Below are 26730 nucleotides of genomic sequence, written 5' to 3' on the forward strand. Positions count from 1 at the left end.
GAGGAGTTGACGAAGCAATGGCCACCCTTAACCCGAGAGAGACGACCAGAGGAGCCCGAGTGCAAAAGAGCACGACGTCAGAGCAGAGGAGGCAGGTGTCGGGGCTGGGCTCTTTGGGAGGAGGGACTGAGGTCGCGGGCTGTGAGGGGCTATCGAAGCTCCCCGGGGACGAGGGGGACACTGACCCTGGTGAGATGCGCTTAAAGCAGTAAAGGGCTGAAAGTGCACCGTGTAACTGGTATCGGTTCCCGCAGGGATCTGGGAGGGGCTGAGCGGGGCGTGACGAGTGGGGTGAGGGTGGCGGAGACCTTGGAAATCTGTCCGGAAAGACCCGGCGCAGTCACTCGAACGCTTTCCGCGCTGTCTCCCGCGCAGGTTGTGCCCACACCCCATGGCGCCTCAAGGACGGCAGGACCCAGTCCAGATGGCCAGCGAGGAACACAGGCCGGGGCCCCTGCCAGGGCATGCGGGAGGCCGGGCCCACCGTCCCAAAGCCACGCAGACACCTGTCGCCACAAGCCGGAGCACCCCTGCCGCTCCTGCTGTGCGCGGTCTCCAACCGCCTGGGAGCGCTGGAGGTGGCCCTGGGCGAGCTGCGTGCTCCGGGGGGCGCCTTCCTGCGTGTGTCGGCCGGCGGCACGCAGCCCACCGCCTCACAGCGCGCCTGGCTCGCCTGGCAACTGTCGCACGCCGGGGCCGCCCTGCACTGGGCGCTGTCCACGCTGGACGCGCTGGTGGCCGCGCAGCCCGGGCCCGCGGGCCCGCCGCCCTCCACGCCCGCGCCCTGGAAGCCTTAGGCGGCGAGCCGGAGCGAGCCTCCTTGCTGGTCCCGAGGTCCAGTCCCTGTGTCCCAGAGAAAACGAGGACTCCGCACCGCCAACTCACTGTGCAAAGGCCGATGGCAGCATCTTGCACGCGAGGCCAGGAGCTCGCCGCAGCACAGCAGACGTCCGCCTGTCTGCGCAGTTCGTCACGGGAGTCCCCGCTCCTGCTGGGTGCCACCGCGGGGCAACGCCTCCCTGTCCCCGGAGACACCCTGAAGTTACAGGCATCCGAAGAAAGACAATGTTTTTTCTTCTCTTTCTTTCTTTCCTTTTTTTCTTCTTAAATCTGGGGGGGTCGATGATCCGGGACTTTGATCTATTTGGACCTTCCCACCATTGGATATGTTTGTGTCCCGTTTGCAAAGAGTAATTGTGACGTTTGGGGTTTGACCTGCAGCGATTGGCTTACTTCAAGCCGAATGAAACCTGCCATTGAATGGTGGCCGCCATTTCCGTTTCCGAAGGGGAAAGGATGTATTGGGTATTTTGCCGTTGACTTTAAAATCCCAAGTTCTTTGATTCTCGGTCCATTAACTTTTTTGTGTGTCCCAATAAATTCCCTTAATATTCCAAACCTTTGCCACTGGATGAATAAACGACTGGGGCAAGTTTTCAGTGAGCTGCTTGCATCTCTTATTTATCCACTCATGTTCCTATTTCATTAAACCTTGTTTGTATGGACTTGTTTGTTTCTTTTGCCTGGTTTCAATCGGATAGAGATGCAGTTTGCAAGCTACAATGCACAGGGTGTAGGTGCACACATGCATCCGTAAAACGTTTAGTAACGTGTGAAGACCCATGTTACTAGCACTCCAGTTACAGGTAGGATACCTCTATCATGCCACTCTGCACTGATGCCCCACCCCACTGCCAATATACGAAATGGATCCTTCTCCTTTCGAGGCGATTCTTTTAAGAGTTATGTTGAGCTTCGTCCCTTAGGGTCGCAATTTGCTGTGCCTGTTCTTCACATTTTCCGCCTCCATTGCACGCCAGTCTTTCTTGTGTCTTACTTCTTTCTCTTACATGTAATATTAGAACACAATGAGCAGAAGCTTTGTGTTTTAAATTGGTAATGGCTGTCGTTGTGCTCAGCATTGAACATATCTTTTCTTCCTGACTTCCAACCGTTCTTAAGTAGATGTACTTTGATGACACAAAGGAGAAAACTGGCTCTGGGTGATTATCAGACTTGCCAAAGGTAACAGGAAAAGGCAACATGGGGCTGAAGTCAGGCACTGCGTTTTGAATCAGACTGCACCAGCTGAGATGGTAACTGCTGTCCCCAGAAGCTGAGAGGCCTGCACCAAAGAGCACCAGCAGGGGACCTACCTGCATGGGTCCCTTTGAGGTTTCCTTTCCATCAGGGGTTGGATTGCAGGCAGGGCTTCAATGACACAACCACGATGTGAAAATTTAAGAATGTTTAGTGCTTACAGACCCTGCGGGGTACAGGGTATGTCTGGAGTCCACATATACACGGAGGTCTGGGAACTCAGGCAAAAGTGGGGGTGGAGGGTGGGAGGGGGACCGGTGGGCCCATGCCTTTATTGGGTCTAGGGCATTATCCAGACAAGTTGCCCTCGGGGAGCTTACTCGGTAAGTTTAACGCAAGCAGGAGGTCATGCTGTGACTGAGAGGTGGTCACTTCGTATTCTTGAAAGGGCAAATATCTGAATGGTCCGGTTAATGAAGAGGCGGGAAAGGGGGGAGGCCAGCCTGATGGGCGGCAGAGATGTCATTGTCATCTCTGGTCACTGGCTGGCTCACCAGAAGTGGTGTGTTCACTTCACCCGCTGCTTCATTTTTTCTTATCGTTCTTACACCATAAATTAAAGGATTTATCATATATCTCAAATATTAATGTCCTCTCTATAAAAAAATTGTCTGCCCGATCGGGCATTTTTCCTTTCTACCTCCAGTTTCTCTTATTCTAGCTCTCTGAAGTCCGCACAAGGCATTGCGATTTCCGGGTTTCCGGCAGCTGGCTGCACTGATTGCAAATTCTGCAAGCAGTCTTCTTGCAGTGAAATCTCGGAGTGCCGAGGGTGGGGTGTCGGGCCTAGAGCCTCCCTGCATCAGGGAAGAAAGCGGCCAGGGTGTTGAATGGCTCTTCTACATCCACGTACAGGAAGGCACCGGACTAACTCAGCAGGGTTCCCGCCCGCTCCCATCTCACCACTCCAGGACCCTCCAAGTAACCCCCTCGCCCCGCTCTGCCTCCCGAGCCAGTCCCAGAGGCCCCCGCGTCTCCGCTGTACGGCGGGGTCTTTGCCAAGATGGCCGCGCCCGCGGGCGATTCCACAGGGGGCGCCGCCATCGCAGCTGCGGGACCGGCTGCGGCCGCTCTCCGGGTGATCGCCATGACAGCCTCCGGTTGCGACCAGATCCTAACAAAGCCAGAGACCGTGAACCTGAGGAGGATTTCGGATACTGCCGAAGAGGCCGGGCGTCCACTGGAGATTGCTCTGCCCACGCCCGGGGCCAGCGCCGCGGTGAGGACGGTGATGGGACGGGGAGTTTGCCGGCCACAGATGCTCTAATTGGGGGTCGGTGACTGGAGGGTTACTGTAGTCTGTGAAGACAGGTAATTTGGAAATTGGTGGAGTCGACGCTAGAGGGTTTTGGGGGAGGTTAGTGTTCTGAGAGATCTGTGGGGTAGTGATTGGGGTGGGGGTCTGTGGGGTCAGTGATTGCTACAATTTTAGGAAATCAGTGTTTTGAGGGACCTGTGGAGACAAAGGGAGGGGGAGAGGAGTGTGGGGGACACCAGTGGCAGTCCCTGAAAGGTCAGGGTTTGGAAAGCTATGGGGATCAAAAATGGGGACTTCATGATGTGTCAGAGATTGGGAAGGTCTGTGGGAGCCAGCGATAACAGGGGCCTGTGGTGGTTCGAGAAGGGATTGTCAAAGAGGGCAGTGTTGGGATTTGGGAGTATCTGTGAGGGTCAGTGATGGTGTTGTTTGTGGAAGTCTGATTAGCAGTATCTTTGAGAGATAGTGGTTGGTGGAGTGTGGGGAGCCAACGTTGAGGTGTCTCTGGAGATGGTAGATGATTTCTATGTCTCTAGGGAGAAAGGGTGTTTGGGGTTCTCTGCAGTCAGTGATTAGGTCCAGGAGTCAACAGTGCTTTCAGTGATGAGGTGATTAGTAGGAATTAATGATTAAAGGTCTTCTATGATTCTGTGACTAGGAACCTGAAGGGGTCAAGGGCTGGGAGGATCGCAGGGTTTAGTAATTGAGCATTCTGTAGGAGTCAGTAATTGGAGGTCTGTGGAGGTTAAGGATTCTTTTGTAGAGAATGGTAATTGGGAACTTACAGGGTTCCATAACTGGGGGAAGTTTGTGAAGGTTAGTGATTGAGGAATGTTTGAGTGTCAGTGATTGGAAACTTGTAGGAATAGACAGAATGTAAGATGAGCGCCTATTTTATGCCAGGAAGTGTTTTAAGTGCTGGGGATATACCAGGAAATAGAGCCAGAGTCCCTCCCTCAATGTCTTTACATTCTAGAAATAAGAAAGAGACAATAAAAATATAAACAAATGAGATAATACCAGGCACTAATCAGTGCTATGAAGAAAGTAAAAGAGGATAATGTGGTAGAGAGTGAGTGAGGGTAGAGACTGTGTGACTTTAGCCAGGTTAGTCATGGAAAGCCTTTCTGAGGAAATGACAATTGAGTTGAGGTATAAATGATAATAAGGAGGTGGCCATAAGAGATCTGAAGAAAGAATGTTCCAGGAAGAAGGAACATAAACTGCAAAGGCTTTGAGGTAGAAGTGAACTTGATATGCTTAAGAAACATGGAAGATTAGTGTGAAGGTACCAGATCATGCAGGATCTTATTGGCTAGAGTAAGGATTTGGATTTTATTCTAGTTGCAGTGAGAAATCATTGAGTTTAAGCAGGGGAGTAATCTGATCTGATTGATACTTTATAAAGATCACCATGGCTACTCTGTGGAAGATGGACTGCAGAGGAGCAAGAGTAGGAAAGAAGTCATTTAGGAGTTTACTGCAATGGTAAAAGGCAAAAGATGATGATGATTTAGAATAGGGTTGTAGCCCTATTCTAAAAATAAAAGGAAATCAGATTCAGAATACATCTAGAGATAAGCCAATAGGACTTACTGATGAATTGATATGGGACATGAGAGAAGACTCAAGATTTACAACTAGACTTTTGGCCTGAGGAACTGGATGGATGGTGATTCAATTTTCTGAGAAAGGGTAGGGTTGGAGAATAACAGATTTGGGGGATGGAAAGGGGATCCAGGGTGATGACAGTGGTTCCATTTTGGCCATGTCAAGATGTCCATGACACATCCAACTAGAGATGTTGAGTAGCCATTCGATATTTGAATTTGAAACTTAGCAGAGGTCTGCGTTAGGGAATAGTATTTGAAAGGCATCAGCATAAAGATGGTATTTGAGGCCATAAGATTGACTGAGATCACCTACAGAAAGAAGGCAGATAGGGAAAAGAAGATGGCCAAGGACAGAGGCCTGGGTCGTTGTGACATTTAGAGGTTTGGTAAAAAGCAAAAACCAGAAGGAGAGTGAGAGGTGGTCACTGAGGTAGGAGGAAAGCTGCAAGTGTAGTGTCAAAGAGGCATAGAGAAGAAAGATCTTAAGACAATGGCAGTAATCAATTATGTCATACACTCTTGCGAGTCTCAAAGTATGACTACAGAGAATTTGCCTTTCCCCGATGTAGCTCAATGGTTATTTTGATGGATTAGAGCTCTTTCAGTAGAGTGACAGAGATAAAATCCTTGGTGTGAGTTGAAAGTATGGGAGGTAATGAAGTGGAAACAGCAAGTATATACAGTGCTTATCGGATGGAACATGAAATCAAGAGAGGGCTTTCTTCAGATGAATGATATTAAGGCAACTTTGTATGTCAATGGGAATGATCCAGAAGACAGGGAGAAATAGAGTATAAAAGAGAAAGAGGTAATTGCAGGAGTGAAGTCCTTGGGAAGGCAGCTGGGGCTGGGATTGAGAGCACAAATGAAGAAACTGGCCTTAGGTGAGAGAAGGAAGAAAGACTTCTTCCATTTTAACAGAAGGGAAAGTATATTATGTATGGGTTTGGAAACAGGTTGGTAGAATTGTTGGTAACAAGGCAAGGTAATTCTTATCCACTTGCATTTATTTTCTTTTTGGAGTATAAGGCAAATTTTTCAGCTGAGAGTGGGAAAGTTGTCGATGTTATAGATTTCAGAGAGAAAGAGGAGAAGGTTTGAAGTAATCATACTGAGAAGAGGAAATGTAAATTTTCTAGGGATAAGTAGTAGGATTGCTGACAATATTGGATGCCTGTTTGAGATATGTATTATAAATGTGAAGTGAGTCCAGTCAGAACAGTTGTTTGATTTTTCTCCTGCAATGTTCAGCTGCAAAGTTGCAGGCAGAGATTAAGAGGAGAGTTGTGTTTACCCAAGGTTGAAGCTTTGGTAGGTGAGTACAGTGGAGGAGAAGATGGGAGAGAAAGTCAAAGCTTTAAAATTTTCAATGGAGTGTGTATGGTGTTAGAACAGGGAATCTAAACAAGAAAGAACGTAAGACTTTGTGGGGGTGGAAGATTGTAAAAAAGTGGTTAGGATCAATGGATCAGATGGCTCAATGACTCTGGAGAATTACTGAAGTAAAAGTACTAAAAGAGTGAGCTGGCAGGATAGGAAATGATGGTCAGAGAGTAGGATGTCCTAAGCAGTGATTCTGGAAGTGGTATAGTGAGGGCAAGGTACAAGGTATGGATGGGTGATGAGTAGGTGGCTGTATTTCAGTAGAAGAAAAGATTATTGGCATCAGGGAAGAGAGAGGCCAGGGTGTTGAATGGCTCTTCTACATTCATATACAGGAAGTGCAAAATGTTGGCAGGAGCTGTGGCAAAGAGGAAGCTGCTGCTAAAGTTTTCAGTGAAAGAGACAGGATGACTGCAGGGAAGAGTTAACATAGCAGCCTAAAAATGCTATCCTTAGACAGGCCTGCTTGCAAGGTTGACCTTTGGCTGGCATCCAGGAAATTAGATTTCAGGAGGATTCCTACCATTCCCAGAACTGATAAGACTGGCTCCCTTTGCCAAAAGTATATAAACGATGTGGATTATGCTGAACACTCGTTTTCCTTCTGGGACTCTGTAATTTTTGTACATGCAAGCAGAGTCCCTACATGACCAGCCCCCAGTAAAAACCTTGGGACTGAATCTCTAATGTGCTTCCCTGGTAGACAACATTTCACATGTGTTGTCACAACTCATTTCTGGAGGAATTAAACATGTCCTATGTGACTTCATGGGAGAGTACTTTTATTTATTTTTTAAATTAAAAAAATTTTTTGGTGGCTGGCTAGTACAGGGATCCGAACCTTTGACACTGGTGTTATAACACTGTGCTAGGAACGTACTTGTAGATGCTTGTGTCCAGTTTCCTCTGGGCTGCTTCCCATTCTGATTAACTGATTTTGCTTTGTATCCTTTTGCTGTAATAAATCATAGGTATGAATACAACTTATGCTCAGTCCTGTGAGTTCTAGCAAATCACTGAAACAAGAAGGACTAATGGATTAAAGTCTGGCGACACGCTAAACAAGCTATGGGTTTTGAAGGAAGAATGAGAAATGGTTGAAAATAATCATTTACCTCATCTTCAGACCCTGAAGTACATGAGTCATTGGGGAAAAAGAAAAGACAAACAACCTCCACTTGAGACTACCGTAAGGAAGCAGGATCCTCAGAAGACAGAATTCAGTTAAAGCAAGCCCGGTGAAGGGACTGGCTAAAGAGGTAGAGGGTGTAGTGGAGTTTGTTGACAGTGATTAGGGCTTCTGTAAAGGCAACTGTTTGAGAGTTCTGATAGTGACACTGATTGGGGATTGGTAGGAGGAGGGATTTGGGGTCATATGGGAGACAGATTCATATGTCCTATGTGTAATAATGATTGAGAAACCTATGGGCATATGTGATTGGATCATCTGTGGGACCAAGTGACTGGGGAGATCTGTTGCTGTTAGTGATTGGAAAGTTTGTTGGAGTCAGTCATTTTGGAATTACAGGCTTAGTGATTAGGGAGGGCTATACTGGCTCAGAGTTTGGAAGGCCAGTGACAATCAGTGATGGGGGCGTTATTAGGAGTCAGTGACTGGAGGTCTGTGGGGTTAGAGATTGGTGATATATGCAGGTAATTGATTTGTGTTATGTGGGGGTAAGGGATTATTTTTAAATGTGAAACATGTTTGAATGTATATTTATTAGTATCAAAATTCTCCAATAGTTGTATCATTCTCCTCCTACCTGCCAATAAGAGGAGAACTTTAACATGCTTTAATTTCTCCCTTACTCCAAACTCCTCCCAGTTATATTCCTGCTTACTTTTCTTACTTTATACCTCTTGATTTTAAGAATACTTTAATAACAGTTGCACAAGCATGTTATCAACTTACTTAGATTTAACTAGACATTTTATTGGTTTTATTATTCATTGTTTTCTCTTGTATATTATTAAGTCTCTCCCAATCTTGAAATCTTTATTCTGATTCAGTTTTCCTTCTTCTAAAAATCATTCTTTTTTCTCCTCCTTTTCCTTTTTTCCCTCTCCTTTCTGTTTCTCCCTCCCTTTCTCCTTCTTTATTTCTAAAGTACATAGGTATATACTTTCTGCATCCTTACATGCCTAAAATATCTTACTTTTGCTGCCAAACATAAATGATTTCCTGACTGGTTATAAAAATCAAGGGTCTCTATTCTTCTACCTCAGAACTCTATAAACTACAAATACTGCTCCATAGCCTTTTAGCATCCATGGTTATAGAGAAAAGATAAAGACTGATTCTGTTTCTGGTGGGGTTTGTTTGTTTGTTTTTTGTTTTGTTTTGTTTGTTTTTGGTAAACTGCGTTTCTGTCTGACATTTGTATGATTTTATCAAAGAAATTTACAATAGGGACGTTTCTTAATATGGTTTTTGTTTTTCAAAAAAGTGCAAAATTGGGTAGAGAATAGGTATCCTATATAACATCATGACCAACAGTGAGTGGTCAAGGTAAGAACAAATCATTATTTTGTCCAAATCATTTACCGAATGTGGATAACATTAAATTGAACAGGAATATGCTATTACAGGGATCAGTAACATTCAAAGATGTCACTATGGCCTTTACTCAGAAGGAATGGGAGCAGTTGGATCCCACCCAGAGGAACCTGTACAAGGATGTGATGCTGGAGAACTACAGCAACCTAGCCTCAATAGGTAAGGACAATTCCTTCAGAATTCCAGATGTGTTCACTTTGATACCTTCTCTCTGAAGTCCTTGATAAGTCTGGTCTTGATTTTTACAGGTAAGAGTTTTAATCCCTTTGGGATACTAGACAGGATACTTATGCCGCTGCCTCCAAGCTGGAGGGTCTATTTGGGTGAGGTATATGGGCATCCGCATTGTGTAACTTCAGAAGCCATGTATTCTTTAGCTTTAAAAGGCCCAGAAGCGCAAATGTTGGGGCATTGTTTCTGTGGTGGTTATTGTTCTAACAGTCAATTTATACCATTTCTCATGAACAGGGCATCAAGCTTCCAAACCGGATATGATTACCAAGTTGGAAAAAGGGGAAGAGCCATGGTTGGGGAAGGGAAAAAGACCCAGTCAAGGTCATCCAAGTAAAATAAAAAGTCCCAAGCAAATAGGAGCCAATGGAAGTAAGTTCCTAGTTTATTGGTAGTAACTTTGGAATTCTTCAAAGAAAAATTTATTCTTAAGTGTTTCTTAAAGATCCCAGATCCTTCTTTCTTAACCAGGAAATAGCAGTAGAAAAATATCAGAATCTCCTGGGGGGAGAAGAGTTCAAACTCCACAGTCTCTAACCTTGGAGGTTCTAATATCTCTTCTTTCTATGAACCTGTCCACAAGAGGGTTCTCATGTGGGATTCACTAGAGTGGTGAGTGAGTGTTACTTGTGGGAGTTTGGTTATATCACTTGTATCAGTCAGCTTAGACTAGTGTTGCTCCAATAAAGAATGACCCATAAATCTTAGTGACTTACAGGAAGAAAGATATTTCTTGCTCAAGCTGCAGCCCTATTCTATTTTATCTTCATTTGGGGACCTGCACTGAAAGAGCATTCCCCATTTGGCAAATTCTAGTCTCATGGCACAGGGTAAAAAGTGTGAATGCTTAGAAATTGTAGATGTTTCTTTTGGCTCACTTTTTATCGGTCAGAGCAAGCTACCTGGTCATTCCTGAGTTCAATAGGGTAGGAATGTATAATCTTTCCCCAGGGAGGGGTACAATTCCAATGGGCATGCATTTGGGAGGGACTGGGAGGTATAATCCTTCCACAGGGAACAATAATACAACTCAGGTTGTGGTAGGAAAACCAGGGCTCCAGACCTTTGGTAAAGAAGCCCCTCAGATGCTTACCTGACCCCCCCATATAGCTCCTTCTCTTATCCATATGCTCCATTTCTCAACTTTTAGAAGGAGCAAGGTTTAATAGTCTTAGCTATTCTCTTAATCTCATTCCTGCTTACCTTGTCTAAAATGATGCTTTTTAAAATTATCCTCCCTTTTCCTAATATCCTCAGTTTTTCTCCCTTCCTCCATCCAAACTTCAAGACTGACCCCAGGGTATCTAATTTTCTCCTTAGATTCATCCTCTTTCCAAGTCTCTTGGCAGGATGTTTCTGTCCCTAATTTCTTTCCATTTCCCTCCTTTCGCTGTGAAATGCTCTATACTTACGGTCTATAACACATCATTATTTCCATTTACTCCTCAACCCCTGCAGTCAAATTCCACAAAATTCATGCCTGTATCTAAATTTCTGACTTTAAAGTTACCACCGCTTACCTTCCAGTGCATACTTTAATAGTTTTGATTAGCCTGAAGTTCTTGCAGAACTAGTTAGAATTGTACAACTTAAATCATATCTTATCCTGTGTCTCTAAGAGCTTCTTTACCATGGACTCACCAGCTTCTCTTCCTTCTCACTTTATTCAGGTGTCCCTAAGGGTTTTTTTTCCTCTATTGTATTTCTACTGGTTTTTGTTTTTGTTTTTTCCTATTGTATTTTCCTTAAAGAGATCATCCATTAAGCAAGTACCAGCTATTTATTCACACTGCTGACTTCCAAATGGACATCTCCAATTCTTACACTCATATCTACTCTGCTTACAGGACAGCTCCTTCTTAGGGTGTCAGAAATTGAAAGCTTTGTCTTTCTTTCTAAATTGGATGTTCCTTTCACCTTCTCTATTTTTATCAAGGTCTACTCCGATTTTTTGGGCCTGTCCCCCGTGGAGTTATTATCCTCTCCTCAATTCCTACTTTTTAATTTTTTCTTCTCAATTCTTACTGATATCACACAAATCAGGTTTGGATTATCTCATACCTAAATTGTCCCACTTCTTTGATAGATTTATTGAATCATTTTTTTCTAGTTCATCTTAGATGTTACCACCAAACATTAAAATATTTTGTTATTATTTACATCGCTACAGTTCCCATATTAGCAGAATGTCAGCCATATTTTTTTAAGTTTCCTCTGACCCTGAATTGTCCAATAGCCCATGAATTTCCTGAGACCAGAGGGACCAGTCCTTCAAATGACATCAGACCTCATGGAGTTTCTGATCCATCCATTAGCAGCTCCAGTTTTGGCTATCCTTACTTTTTTGCTGATACTTGGTGTTACAACTGAAAAATAATCCTAAGTTGTTCAATACATCTTTGTCATTGCTACGGTGACTCTCTTCTTTGTTCAGGTTCTTACAAAGTACTTGGTAGTTCCTCAAGGAAGGGCTGTTCTATTCCCTCCAGGGATTTTCTGGGCCTAGTGAGCTCTATATTTAAGTTTCTGAGGTTATAGTTGTTTTAGCTTAAAATTCATGTTTTAGTTATTGTCTCAAATTCAGAGAAATCTTCCAGCTTTAATCAAATGCTCTGCAAGACCCAACTCTCCCCTAGTATTATTGTGTTATTGTACCAGTTCACTAGTTCAGGTTCTCCTCCTTTCCCTTATGGTAAGTTTCTCTTGTTGGGCTCTATATCTTTTCCTGCGGGCAGATGTCAGTTGGGACCAGGCTAATTCACCATTGTTAGAGGTTCTTATAATGTTACACGTCAAGAGGAGAGGTTTGAGTTTTGATCCCTTTCTTCCCAGCAGGAAATTTGCCCAGTCTTCTCCCTCATCCTTGGCCATTGGAAGATGCAGCCTTGTCGTGCTACCTTAAATGTCCTGTTACACAATTTCTCCCAGGGTATTACATCACTTAAAATTTTCTAAATGAAAAAGCAGCCAGCAACTCCACTTCTCTACGCTCCCTACTGTATCTGTTCTTCCAAAAACTGATCTACTCCATGGGAGCTAATCTCTTAGATGCCTTCCATAAAAGTAATAGGATCTCTTGGCTGTCTATTCAAATACCATAACTCTTCTGTTTGAATTCTGTTTCCATTTTCTCCATGTCATGTTCCTTTACCACCATGGGGACTACTCACTTTGTATCTCTTTCTTTCTGAGGTTATGGGAACTCTTATGTCTGCTTCTCTGAGTCTGCCTAATTCTCACTCTGAAGCTTTATTTGCTTTTCCACGCATATAGCTGAAAAAGGCCACCCCCAAATGGCGGCCCTAGCTATAAAGTTCATAGGTTTTTATACATGTAGTATCGATGCCTAGGTAACAGAAGTCTTTTAGTTTCAATTCCAAATTCTTAGGAGAAAGAATTTTATTGGACTAGCTGGGGCTTGGTGTTTACCACTGTCTGATCAATTGTTTTCAACCAGAAGTTGGATCATTTAGTAAAAATGAGGCTGCTTACATCTGTCAAGGTGGGTAGTGGTCTCAGAGAAGGGAAGCAGGGGTTAAGAAGACATCTCAAAATGTACAAGTATAATTGTATAATGAATGGAGGACAGAATTTGAGTAACCACTTAGAGCTGGGAATACACTTAAAATTTATAATTGGCAATTAGAATGACATGACAAGGATAAAGGTGTACTCCATGGCAAACTGTTAGAAAACAAATGTGTGTGTACACTGTAAATCCAGATGGTGTAAGGTTTGTTTGCCAAGCTAATTACTGTGATTTTTATCATTTGATAAAAGCATCAGGGAACTCAGAGAAACTGTAGGGTTTTTTTTTTTTTCTGTTTTTCAGTAGAGAAATGTCATTGTTATTTTGGTCAGCAATGGAATACCCTTTCCTGCTATTCTCAGTCACCTATTAGCTCTTCAGTACTCTTTGATGGACTCACCTTATGCTCTCTATTCTGGCTCTCTCAGGTACAATAACAAAAGTTTACTTTAGCTAGCCTAAGTAAATAGAAGAATTTACAATAAGGACATGGGTATATCTCTTGTAACCTTAGGGCAGATACTTCAGCCAGACCTCACAAGGGACTAGAACCAGAAACTCAGAAGCCATTGGGAATTGAAATTATGTAGTCTCTTTGAGGACCCACAATCTCACATCTCTGATTCTCTGTATGTATGCTTTATTCTTTGTTCTGATGAGCTTGGTGTTTAGAGAGGGAAAATATAACTTTACTAGTACCTACCCAATATCATTTTTAAATTTAAACACCAAGTGGAAACTAACTAGAGTTTGAAGTTTTAGGAGGAAGAATCTTATTGGACATCTTGGTTTGAGCCAGATGTGTCTCCAACTGTGACTTCAATTGGAAAGTTGAGTAATATAGTACAGGCTACCCAAATACTATGGGTAGGTTGGAAACTATCAGAGCTGGGCAGCTAGGGTTGAAAAGAGACCTCAAAAAGCGTCAACTACAATCACAAGCTCTTTTAACTTCACCTACTCCCTTTTTAGTACTTCTGGTGTTTTTTTCATCTTCTATCCCTGGTTTCTAGGTCATAATTTTTTTTATTTTTTTTGGACTGGTAAGGGGATCACAACCCTTGGCACGGTGTTGTCCGCACCACACTCAGCCAGTGAGCGCACTGGCCATCCCCACATAGGATCCAAACCCATGGCCTCGGCACTACCAGTGCCGCACTCTCCCGAGTGAGCCATGGAGCCAGCCCTCTAGGTCATATTTTTAAGTACCCAAAGCTGTTTCTAATCACTATTGTCAATTACCTTTCTCTTTTTTTACTATAGCATTCTCCTTTTCAAGTTCAAAAGGATAGGGACATTTACCTTTGATATTTCTTTCACGTTGGGATACTAGGGTTGAATAAAGATTCATTCCCACCTAGGGCATTTCTTTACAAGTTTTGTTCCAAAATATGAGAGTGCAAAAATTTACAAGAATGTCTCATTAAATTCCATTTTAGAAGTCAAGCTAGATGATGACCAGCTAGAGAATAACCAGGAATCTCAGAACAAACTCCTTAGGGAGGTTGCATTCAAGAGGAAACCTCTGACTAAGAAGAAAGGCAGTGAGAGTGGTTCAATGGGGAAAAGAAATAGCATGAGTACAAAACACAGCCCTTCAACAAAAAGCCTTCTTAAATTTGATTCACATGGAAAGAGTTTGAAACAGAATCTGGACATACATGGTCATGTAAGAAACTGTGCAAAAAAGAAACCTGATGTAGCTAAAGAACACAGGAAATTATTTAGCCATACCTTATCTGATACAAGGAAAGACAAAAATCAAACTGGAAAGAAACATGAAAAATTATCCAACCATAGCTCATCTGATAAGTGTGACAAAACTCAAACTGGCAAGAAACCTAAGAAATTACGTTGTCATAGCTCATCCCATACTAAGCAGGACAAAATTCAAATTGGAGAGAAACATGAGAAATCATCTAGCCATAGTTCTTCTAGTAAGCATGACAAAACTCAAGCTTGTGTGAAACCCTATGAATGTGATCAGTGCGGAAAGGTTCTCAGCCATAAACAAGGACTTATTGACCATCAGAGAATTCATACTGGGGAGAAACCATATGAATGTAATGAATGTGGGATAGCCTTTAGCCAAAAGTCACACCTTGTTGTACATCAAAGAACTCACACTGGAGAAAAACCTTATGAATGTATTCAGTGTGGCAAAGCCCATGGTCATAAACATGCCCTCACTGACCATCTAAGAATTCATACTGGAGAAAAGCCCTATGAATGTACTGAATGTGGGAAAACCTTCAGACACAGCTCAAACCTTATTCAACATGTGAGATCTCATACAGGTGAGAAGCCCTATGAATGTAAGGAATGTGGAAAATCCTTTAGATATAACTCATCTCTTACTGAACATGTTAGAACTCATACAGGTGAAATACCATATGAATGTAATGAATGTGGAAAAGCCTTTAAGTATAGTTCATCCCTTACTAAACATATGAAAATTCATACAGGTGAGAAACCCTTTGAATGTAATGAATGTGGGAAAGCTTTCAGCAAGAAGTCACACCTCATTATACATCAAAGAACTCATACTAAGGAGAAACCTTACAAATGTAATGAATGTGGAAAAGCCTTTGGACATAGCTCATCTCTTACTTACCATATGAGAACTCATACAGGTGAAAGTCCCTTTGCATGTCATCAATGTGGGAAAGCCTTTAAACAAATTGAAGGCCTTACTCAACATCAAAGAGTTCATACTGGAGAGAAACCCTATGAATGTAACGAATGTGGGAAAGCCTTTAGCCAAAAGTCACACCTCATTGTACATCAGAGAACTCACACTGGGGAGAAGCCCTATGAATGTAATGAATGTGGAAAAGCCTTCAATGCAAAGTCTCAACTTGTTATCCATCAGAGATCCCACACTGGAGAGAAACCCTATGAATGTAATGAATGTGGAAAAACCTTTAAACAAAATGCATCCCTTACCAAACATGTGAAAACTCATTCAGAAGAGAAATCTCATGAGTGACATGAATGTGAGAAATCTAACTGAACTGAAGGTTCTGTTTAACCTTAGAAATATTCTGAATTTAAAGAATGTTAGAAAGCCTTTAGCAAGAAATTGCACCTTGTTGCACATGAGAGAATTTGAAAATGGATCTTTACATGGAAGCGATGGATGGAAACAAGAGTTTAAACTTGATACCGAAACTTTTATAGAAAATAGTTTTAAAAATACTCAATTGTTATAAATTATCTACATGTTCAGACTGAAACAGAAAGCATTAAAAAACTGTGAATAAATTGAATAACCAGAGGAATGGAGGAGTAAGTTACATATGCTGACAATTCCTGAGTTGTTTGGGTGTTGTGTACTTAAGCACCACATATTATTAGAATTGAATTTGCAAATCTGTTTATTGCCTTGTATAAATGAGTGTGGCCATTTGTATAAGCCTTCTCTTCAATATTATCACTCAGCAGAAAACTTTATATAGGAGTTGTTATTTATATAAAAAGTGTTATCAAAAAATTGAGAGAAAATGAAAGAAAGCAGCTGAGGATACAAATGTACTGGTCAGGAATGATGTCTAAGATATATTGTTAAGTGTAAAAAAGTTTGCTTAACCATGTATATAATATTTTTCTATTTGTGTACAAAAGAGTTTGTGTGTTCACCTCTGTCTTTCTGTGTGTGTGTTTCTATGTATGTGTATAGACATATATTTGCATGTGAATAGAATTTGTTTGAAAAAATACGGAAAACCCTTAATAGTGGTTGCCATTGGCCACAGGAGTACAGGATTGGGGTTTGGGGTGAGAGAGAGACCTCCTTTTTATTGTATACTGTTTGAATTTTGTACATGTATTATTTTTATAATTAAAATACCTTTACTATGCAGAAATCATGACTGTTTAAGATTGTTACTGAGCCTTGTACACAATGTGGTTTAACAAAGTAAAGTTTCTATGCTTATTCATGAATGACAATGAATCTGAGGTATATGGCATTAAACTTGATATTGAATCACAAAGACTTCTTATCAAACACAAGTTCTTTCATTAACATAATGAATTACAAATTTAACAGCACTGTGTTTCTTCTACCTGCCATTTTTTAAAGACTGCAGATGAATTGTGATTGCAGGTGAATGAAAGTGAATTTCTGAACAATTACTTCATTTTATATCATATTCAAAGCACTAATATGCAAACACAACATCGGAGATTTCAAATGTATTGCACCAAATGTTACCACTCCCTGTTCTTCCCCAATAGCAGACATTGTTAATGGATCACTTCACTGTTTTTGAGTGAACCCAGAGTTGGCTTCAGGATCATTCTTAAGCATGCACTGCTGAAGGTAATGTAAATCAATTTGCATTTGCACAGAAGACTTATTTGCCATTGCATGCCTAGATTTTTTTTTTTACTCCTGAGTCGCAGATAAAAAATACACCTGAACTGTTTTAAAATTTAAGTTGTTACACTAAAAACATAGTACAAAAAATGGTTTTGTAAACTATTGTATTAATATTTTAATAAATATTAAGTATATGTAATTAATATAAAATATTGTAATAATATTTGGCATGTATGTTATCTTTTATAATTTTCCACAGCACATCCACTATACTATCTTATTCCTCAGAACAAACATATGAGTCAGTAATCAGGACTTGTCTAATTATGTTTAGTTCTGTTCAATAAATACTTCACCTACATAGTGAACTAGCATAATGATGGACCCTAAACAAATATGTAATTAAATGTCATCTTTGCAAATATTTCTCATTCAATTTCCTGCCTTCCTAACCTCATTTCAGAGAACTAGAGTGCAAACATTGACAATGGAATGTGTGTGTGCACACATGCACATGCTGTGTTGGAAGATCAACTCATGGATATTATGCCCTCATTTCCAAGTAACTTATTTACTCTCAGGGGAAGAAAATGAAATGTGAAAGCCATTTCTATCAGTAATTTCTTAGCAAGTGGAAGTCTGACACTATACACAGAATGAGTCGTCACTATCCAGAGCTGTAGAAAACCTGCAATTTTTAGATGGATAAAACAGTTGCAAATTATGGCTATGTTGTATTTCCACTTCTTGGAGAACTCTTTATAGTGCCTACCTCAGACAGTTAGAAATATAGGTATGCCTGAAAATTAAAAATGAATGCTGAAATCCATTTTGTGCAGTGAAAAATTAATTAAAAGTTAGCATCAATGAATGAGGAAAGGATGTGTAAAAATAAAAATGACTGAGGGTAAGCAGTGAAAGAAAATAGAAAAACAGATGAGTCTAAATCAGTGATATTCCAACTGCAGTGTGCATTAAAATTGCCTAAAGGATTTGGCCCCACCACAGACATTAAATCAGAGACTCTGTGGGTGGGGCATGAGAATTTGCATTTTTAATAAGTTCCCAAGGGATGCTGCTGCTGCTGGTCTGGGGACCACACTTTTAAGAACCACTGATCTCAATTACTGCTTAAATAAATTTTAAGAATTATTTTTAAACTGTTTCTGAAGGAAATGAAGGCATATATCCATACAGTAAATTATTTACAGTTTTGAAACACTTATTTATTCAAGTAATATTAATCATCTATATGCTAGGCCCTATTCTATGTGCTAGAGATACAGCAGTCAACAAAACAAGAAGAAAGGGGAAAAAAAAACCTTTCCTCATAGAGCTCAATTCTACAGAGGGAGAGAGGCAATAAACAAATAAATAATTAAACTATAGAATATGACAGATTATCAGATGGCAAAAACAAAGCAGTGAAAGTGGACAGAAGGGTTGGGAAATGCAATTTTAAATATAGTAGTAGGGAGGGAGAAATAATTTCACTTAGTTGGTGACAAAAGCAAAGACCTGGAGAGGGTGAGAGAACAAGCCATGTGTTTATATGATGGAAAAGCATTCAAGGCATATATCTTTTAGAGTCAGAGGGTATGAGAAAAGAGAAAAATATTGAATTCCTCTGACATGAAGAGGAAAAAATAGGACATTTTTTGTTAAATCAAGATTTTAAAAATTAGATTTGCAAAAAGTGGTAGAAATCTTCATACACTGCTTTTTGTAGTTGAAGTTGTATAACCTACTAAAATGTAAATCTGATAGTATACATCAAACCCTTAAAATATTTAGCAAGTCTACTTCTAGGAATTTATTCTATGATACATAATCAGGGTGTACTATAATATCACAGAACAGAGAGAAATGGGATATAAGATTACATTGCTAGTAGTTAATTATAGTATGACACCCTCATAAAATAAAGTAATATGACATTTAATATCATGATTTTAAATTATATTTAAGAAGATGCAAATGATCCTATACTATTATTCTATATTAATCTCAGTTAGAAATGTGTTTTACTGATATAGCTCCAGACATGAAGATCTAATGTTGAAGAAAGAAAAAGTTTTCCAAACATTGCCCCTTCCAGCAGAATTTGCTCACATCTTATTGACCAGAGATGAATAACATAACTATCTCTAGTTTCAAGAGAAGCTTTAAAAAATGGAATCATTAGCTTCTTAGTCTTTACAGTAACAAAGAAGAGAGACAATGGCATTGGATTGGAAAGTGAGTGTTGAGCAAACCAATCTATAACATCTGAAATAATTATTAAATAAAAAACAGCTTATAAAATGACATAAATTAAGATCTTAAATATGTATATAATGTTTATACACACACAAATACATATGCTGTAAGATGCATATCATGTGAACAGTGATTCTTTCAGGATTGTGAGTTTAAGAGTAAGTTTTATATTTTTAAAATAATTTTAATATTTTCATTAATTAATTTTATTTTGTTATAATGGCTTTTCATTTAGGGTATGACCAAATAGATTACAGCTGGGCCTGACCCTCCCACAGACAACAATTATAAACTCTATACAGAACACACATACACACACACACACCAATGAGCCAAAGGTACTGGAGTGAACAAAAGGAAGATTATGTGGAGTTGAAACTTGGAAGAAGGGAATGGTACGGGGTTGGATCACATTTTTATGGCTTTTACCCTGAGGACAGGCTGAAGTTACTCTGACAGCAGGATAATTCGATAGAAAGCATGCAGTCTATTTGACATGAAAAACCATAGGATGGAGTTCAGGGCAACCACAGCCACTGGAAAATTAGGAGAGAGTCCCAGAAAAGAGAGACTCAAAGAGTGGGCAGCCCAAATTTTGTGCATAAATTCTGCCTATCTCTAGCTGACACCTGAGCCATGCATGCATAGCATAGATTAAGGACAAAAGATCTGAGCTTTCATTTACGCTACTGCCCTAGAGCCAGAGTTTGAAGTTTGAGTTCAATCAGATCAATTGCTTAATAAAACAAAAATATTAACACTCTTTGAAGGAATATAGCAGAGTCCAGAATCTCCACAACTTACCATTCATCCATTCATGATATCTAGGATACAATAAAAAAAAAAAGCTTACCACTTAAATAATTAAGAAAACATGACCCCATCTCAAGAAAACAATTAATGAGCAGATGAGGATGTTAAAGTAGCGATTATAAGTATGCTTAATGAAATAAGAGGAAAATATGCTCACAATGAATGTAAAAAAATTTTTTTAAACAGCAAAAACCCCCGAAACTCCAAAGAAAAAAAAAAAAAAGAAAAATTTAGAGCTGAAAATACAATGTCTGAAATTAAAAATCCATTGGATAAGTTTACCAGCAGGACAGAAATGACAGGAGAAAGAGTCAGTGAGCTTGAAATAGATAAATAGAAATTATCTAAACAAGTGAGAGAAAAAGGATTTAAAAGAAATGAACAGAACCTCAGTGACCTGTGTGACAATAACAAAATGTCTTACATATGCATAGTTGGAATTCCAGGAGAGAATGGGACACAGAAAATATCTGAAGATATAATGGTTAAAATTGCCCCAAACTTGGTGTATGATATAAATGTACAGATTTGAGAATCTCAGTGAACTCCAAGCAGGATAAATGTGAACTAAACCATGAGGCACATCCTACTCAGTCTGCTGGAACCCACAGATAAAAAGAAAGAAAACCTCCAAAGCCAGGGGGAAATGACATATTACACATGTTAAAAACAATTAGGATGCCAGCTAACCCATCATCAAAGACTATGGAGGCCAGAAGACAGTGGATTAGGATCCTTAAAGTGCTGTAGAAACAAAACAAAACAAAAACCTGCAACCTTGAATTCTACATCCAGAAAAAATATTCTTCAATAACAAGGGTTTAAGCTGGCTGGTTAGCTCAGTTGGTTAGAACAGGATGTTGATAACACTAAGAATAAAGATGAAATAATGACATTTTCAGATACAAGAAAACTAAGACAATTTATCCTTGGAAGACCATAAATTTCTTCAGATTGAAGGGAAATGAAACCAAGTGGAAACTCAGTTCTTCAGAACGCAACGAAGAGCACCAGAAATGGTAAACATGTAGGTAAATATGAAAGACTATTTTTACTTTTTAATTTCCATAAAATAGGATCATTTATAACAAAATTTATAATGTTGTCTTATGTAGATTGTAAGGTATTTAGATGCAATACATACAACAACTCTAGCATAAAGAAAGGGAGCAGACCTATGTTGTATCAAGTTTTCTAAATTTTATGTGATATGACACAGTCTTAACTTCAAGTAGAATGTGAAAATTAACGAGGTATAGAGCAATCCATAGAGAAACCACCAAAGAGTAATGCAAAGAAATACAGCCAAAATCACAGCAGAAAGACTAAAATGAACTTCTAAAAATGACTAGTGGAAATAGGAAGGGAAGTACAGAAGAACAAAGTCAAAGGGGACATACAATACAAATAATAAGATGGTAGACCTGAATCCAATTGTAACAATAATTACATTAAAAGTTAATTGACTAAACACTCCAATTAAAAGGCAGAGATTTTTAATGGGTACAAATGCAAGACCCAATCTCTACAAGACCCAGACATTAACTAAAAAGACACAGATAAGTTAAAAGTAAATTGATTGAAAAATGCAAGTATATATCATAGAAATAGGAAGCATGAAAAGTCTGATATGCAACATTTATTTTGGATAAAACAGACTTCTGATAAAGAGTATTAACAGAGATAAAGAGGGACACTTTAAAAATATAAAAGGATGAATTCACCAGAAAGACATAACATTCATAAATGTCCACGCACCTGAAACAGAGCTCCAAAGTATATGAGGCAGCAATTAAAATAACTAAAAGGAAATATCAACAATTTCACAATTGTAATTGGAGATTTTAATATCCTTCTCTAGGCAATTGATAGAAAAACTAGAAAAATCAGTAAATACATAGATTATTTGAAGAACACTATCAACAACCTTGACCTTGACCCAACTGATTTATAGAAACTTACAACTGCAGAATATACATTTTTCAAGTGCTCATGGTATATACATACACCAAGATAGGAAATATGCTGAGCCACAAAACAAGTCTCAATACATTTTAAATGACTGAAATCATACAGAGTGTGTTCTATGATCATAACAAAATTGTGTTTGAGTTCTGTGGAGGCAGATGTTAAGATGGAGTTGGATGTATCAGAGGTTTATCAGACATCAACACCTATGAAAAGAATGGCAAGAAACAGGATTGGGCAGAGGATGAAGCTGAAATACATTGTAGGTCTAACAAAGTCTTGCCAACCTAGAGAGGAGCTCTGGAGTAAGTGTTTTTCCCATCTGAGTGTCCTGCACTGGGCCTTTATACCCCTACCTTTCTCATTCACCAGATGCAGGCTGTCCTGTGATGGGTATGACCTTGGGTGGGGCAGGACCCTGTAGCTGAGGCCCACCCTGAAATAGGTGACAGCTAGAAGTTGTCTCCCGATTGCATTACCCACATCTGGGCAGCAAGACCTTCCTTGAAGGAGGATCTGGGCATGCAACTCTATATCTGCCATAGTCTATCCTGTGCTCTGCTTAGATGTACTTATCCATATGTACCTGAGAAGTACTTCCTCCAGGATTTCTGTGTGCCTCTCTGCCAGAGGAGGAATTAGAAGAGGGAAATTAGTCGGATGAACTACAGCCTCTGCTCCTACAGTGACCTTAGGGTCACAATAGGAAACTCACCATCTCCCTTCTTTATTATCCATTCTTGGATACCACCTCTGCTGACCTAAGACACTGGTCATTATGCCCTTCTCAAACCAGAGTTGCTGGACCTGTACATTTACATCGCAATTGGGCAAGGGGTACTACATTAATCAGGGTTCTCCAGAGAGACAGACCAATAGGATATGTGTATAAATATGTGAGAGGGTGCTTATTAGGGGAATTGGCTCATGCAATTATGAAGGCTGAGGTGTCTCACAATGGGCCATCTGCAAACTGGATGCCAGTAGTGTGGCTCAGTCCAAGTCTGGAAACCTTGAAACCAGGGAAAGCCAATGGTGTGATTCTCAGTCTGAGGTCAAAGGCCTGAAAGCTGGGGCACCACTGGTGTAAGTCCTGGAACCCAAGGGCTGAACAGTCTCGAGTTCAGATGTCCGCGGACAGGAGAGGTGTGTATCCCAGTTCCAGCAGACAGAGTGAGATTCATCTTTTCCTCCGTTTTTGTTCTCACTGACCCCCTGTGGATTGGATAGTGCCCCCCCATATTGAAGGCAGATCTTTCCCACCCAGTCCACTCAGGCTTACATGCTAATATGGTAGGTAGGCTGCACTCCTGTTTCCATCCCTCGGTTAGTGGACTGAAGTACTCTTCCCAATGGACACACAGTATCATATAAAGCACTTGATTCAATGCATACATTGTGCGCAGGAAGATTATCACCCCAACTTTACAGAGTATTGTCTCTGAGTTCCAGACGAGGTTTTAGGAGGCTTTTCCAACACTCTTGGCAGCATCTGGGGGCTGTAGTATGTAATACGACCACTGTATCCCAAAGTAAAGGACCCATTTCTGTGTTTCCTGTGCTGTGAAGTAGGTTCCTTAGTTTATGAAAGGTTTTGTGAGATCCTATGCTGGTGGGTGCCCTTAGGTGGAATTGTTGGCTACAGCCCTGTGGGCAGGTAGGGCAAACCAACACCTGGAATACGTGTCTCTGTTAATGAGAACAATCCACTGGCCCTTTCAGGATGGAAGGAGCCTAATGTAGTCAACCTTCAACCAAATGGTTGATTGGTCTTCTTGAGGAATGATGTTATATGAGGAGCTCAGCATTCATCTCTGCTGTTGGCAGATTAGATACTCAGTAGCTGCAGTAGCCAGACCATCCTTGGTGAGTGGAAGCCCATGGTTTTGGGCCCATGAATAACCTCTAGTTCTGCGACTGTGGCAACTTTATCCTTGTGTCCTTTGTGCCAGCACTGCAGTGGCTGATGGCAGGATCCAGCTGACATCCACTGGCTGGGTCATTTTGTCTACTTGATTGTTTAATGCCTCTTCCATAGCAGATGCTCTCTGTTGGGAGTTAACATATGAAAAGATATTTACACTTTGTGTCCACTCACATGTCCATCCACATGCAGATCCACATCCTGATCTCGTTTCTGTTCTTTTACTCTTTTTCCTTCCAAATCCCTAACTAGAGAGACAGGCCATTTGCCACTGTTCATGACATTCTAACCTTGGGCCACTTCTCTTCCCACACAAAGTGGATGATCTAGTATACCACCTGAAACTCTGTGCATTAGGAGGATTTTCCCTCACCAGTGTCTCTCAGAGCCATCCCTGAGTGAATCTGTAGTGCAGCTGCCATTCATTTTTGGCTTACACTCAAATGTGAGACCAACCCCTGCTTAAACCAAGATCTAGACTTTTCCTCCTATAGCTGATTGTACAGAATCCTTTTATAGCAGCAGATATGAGCTGAGAGGTGGTGCTGATGTAACAGTGGTGGATGCCATGTGCTTGCAAAGTCTGCTATTCCTAAATGTACCACTTCCATCTTACAATGGAATTTTTACTGAGCTCACAGAATTTATGATTTAATGGATTCGACAGGTTCTACCTCAAAATTGACAGTTCTGGTGGGATTGTCATTTAGTGTCCCATAATCACACATTCTATCTTTACTAGGGTACAATATTATGCCAAGAGATAGTTTACAAAAGTATATAATTCTCCACTGCAGATGGCCTGACCTCACTCTAGAATCCCAGGAGCCTATGTTGTGATTACTTCACTAGGGCCTGTCACAAGCTGCACCACTAATACCTCCAAGTCCAAGGGTTAAACATCAGTTGTATGTGTGTTTGTGTGGGGGGATATCTATTTCTGGACTTTCTATTCTGTTCCATTGATCTATGTGTGTATTTTGACACCAATACTACACTGACTTGATTACTATAGCTTTATAATAAGTTTTAAGTCAGGTAGAGTAAGGTTTCCAAGTTTGTTTTTCTTTTTCAAAGTTGTTTTGACCCATAGTAAGTTTTGAGGATATTGATAAATTGTCTGCCACCTACAAATTATCTGTTAATAATTCCATACTTGCTATTTTCACAGTGGATATTATCAATCCTTTAAATCTTTATCAACATAAAATGGTTGTTTAATTCACCTGTCTTTTTTTTCTATTGGGTTTTGATCTGTGTCTTTATAATTTTCTTAAAAATAATGTATTTCTCAGATAATTTAAATTTTGACTTTATTTTTGGTTCCATTGTGAATTTTTTAAAAATTTTGTGTAGTCAAAAAATTTTTTTTTATTTCCCCTTTGTTTTTGATCTCTTGCTTACCTTGGGACCTTCCTCCTTTATATCTCGGGATCATTCTCCACTAAGGGATCCACTCTCTTTTGGGCATTTTACGTCTCCCTTTACATTAGAGCTTTTCCCCTCAATCTTTGGCCTGTTTAAACTCTGTCAAATTAAAAATACCATCTTGTATCCTGCACTTTCATCTTTCTGTCCCTTAAAACACAAGCTTCTTGAAAACTGATATCTTTCTGTGTCCACTTCCTCATTTCACATACACACTTCAGTATAATGCAGTAGGTTTTCTGTTTTCATTACTCTGAAACAATTTCTACAAAGGCCATCTTGCTGTTATCATATCCAAGGGATATTTTCTTGTCCTTACCTTAGAGTGTTTTTTGTTGTTGTTGCATATGACATTTTATCCTTCCTCCTTCTTTGAAATATTTCACCATTAGTTACTCTTCTTCATCTCTCGCTACCTCTGTTTCTCCTCTATTTATGTCATCAGCTCCCCTTTCTCTTCTCATCCTTCACTAGTTAGTATTTTCCAGGGTACCATCTTTGGTGCCTTGCTTTTTCTAGTGTATGTGCTTTCCCTGATTGGTTACATCTCTTTTCTATAATAATCAGTAAGAATCACCACTTTTAGATGTATCTTGATTATATTTGATTGGATAGAGACAATCTTTGGATTATAAATTTGTATCACAGTAAGTAGCACATTCCACATCTGCACACATCTGCAGCACATAAGAGTCTACACATATTTTTTCCTCACGATGTTATTCCATGTTTTGTCTGACCTTGCTTTCTCTCACCTTACAGTCCAGCTGAGAGTGGAATGGAATATTGAACAGAACATCCCCCACAACATGATTATCCTGGAGCATTTGCACAGTAAGAATTACTTTCATTGTTTAAAGTAAAGCAAGCATTATAAGCTAATGGGAGTAACTAAAAAATCCACCAGAATGTCTTTTTCCAATTTTTAAAATTGTGGTAAAATACACACAACAAAAAATTTACTATCTTAACCATTTTTAGGTTACAGTTCAATGTTATTAAATATATTCATAATGTTGCACAACCATCACTACCATTCATCTCCATAACTCTTTTTATCTTATACAACCAAAACTCTATACTCATTAAAAAATAAATCCTCATTCTCCCTCCCCACTACCCCTGGCAACCACCATTTTACTTTCCAAGTCTATGCTTTTGACTACTCTATCTCATATAAGTGCTGTCATATAATTTTTGTCTTTTTGTGATTGGTTTATTTTGCTTAGTATAACGCCCTCAAGGTTCATCCATGTTGTAGCATATGTCAGAATTTCCTTCCTTTTTAAGGCTAAATAATATTCCATTGTATAGATATACCACATTTTGTTTACCCATTT

At 40.1% G+C, this 26730-nt stretch overlaps 1 protein-coding gene across 1 annotated transcript; it reads left to right on the plus strand.

Moving 5' to 3' along the window:
* Positions 1 to 3351: 3351 nt before the first annotated feature.
* On the plus strand, positions 3352 to 16461 carry ZFP37 (ZFP37 zinc finger protein). Its single transcript, XM_063082226.1, has 4 exons — positions 3352 to 3411; positions 8947 to 9073; positions 9383 to 9517; positions 14114 to 16461. The coding sequence occupies exons 2-4, from the start codon at positions 8974 to 8976 to the stop codon at positions 15661 to 15663; spliced, it is 1785 nt and encodes a 594-aa protein (XP_062938296.1). The 5' UTR covers positions 3352 to 3411; positions 8947 to 8973; the 3' UTR covers positions 15664 to 16461.
* The last annotated feature ends 10269 nt before the right edge of the window (positions 16462 to 26730 follow it).

Source organism: Cynocephalus volans, chromosome 17 (assembly GCF_027409185.1).
Source record: "Cynocephalus volans isolate mCynVol1 chromosome 17, mCynVol1.pri, whole genome shotgun sequence".
Taxonomy (NCBI): domain Eukaryota; kingdom Metazoa; phylum Chordata; class Mammalia; order Dermoptera; family Cynocephalidae; genus Cynocephalus; species Cynocephalus volans.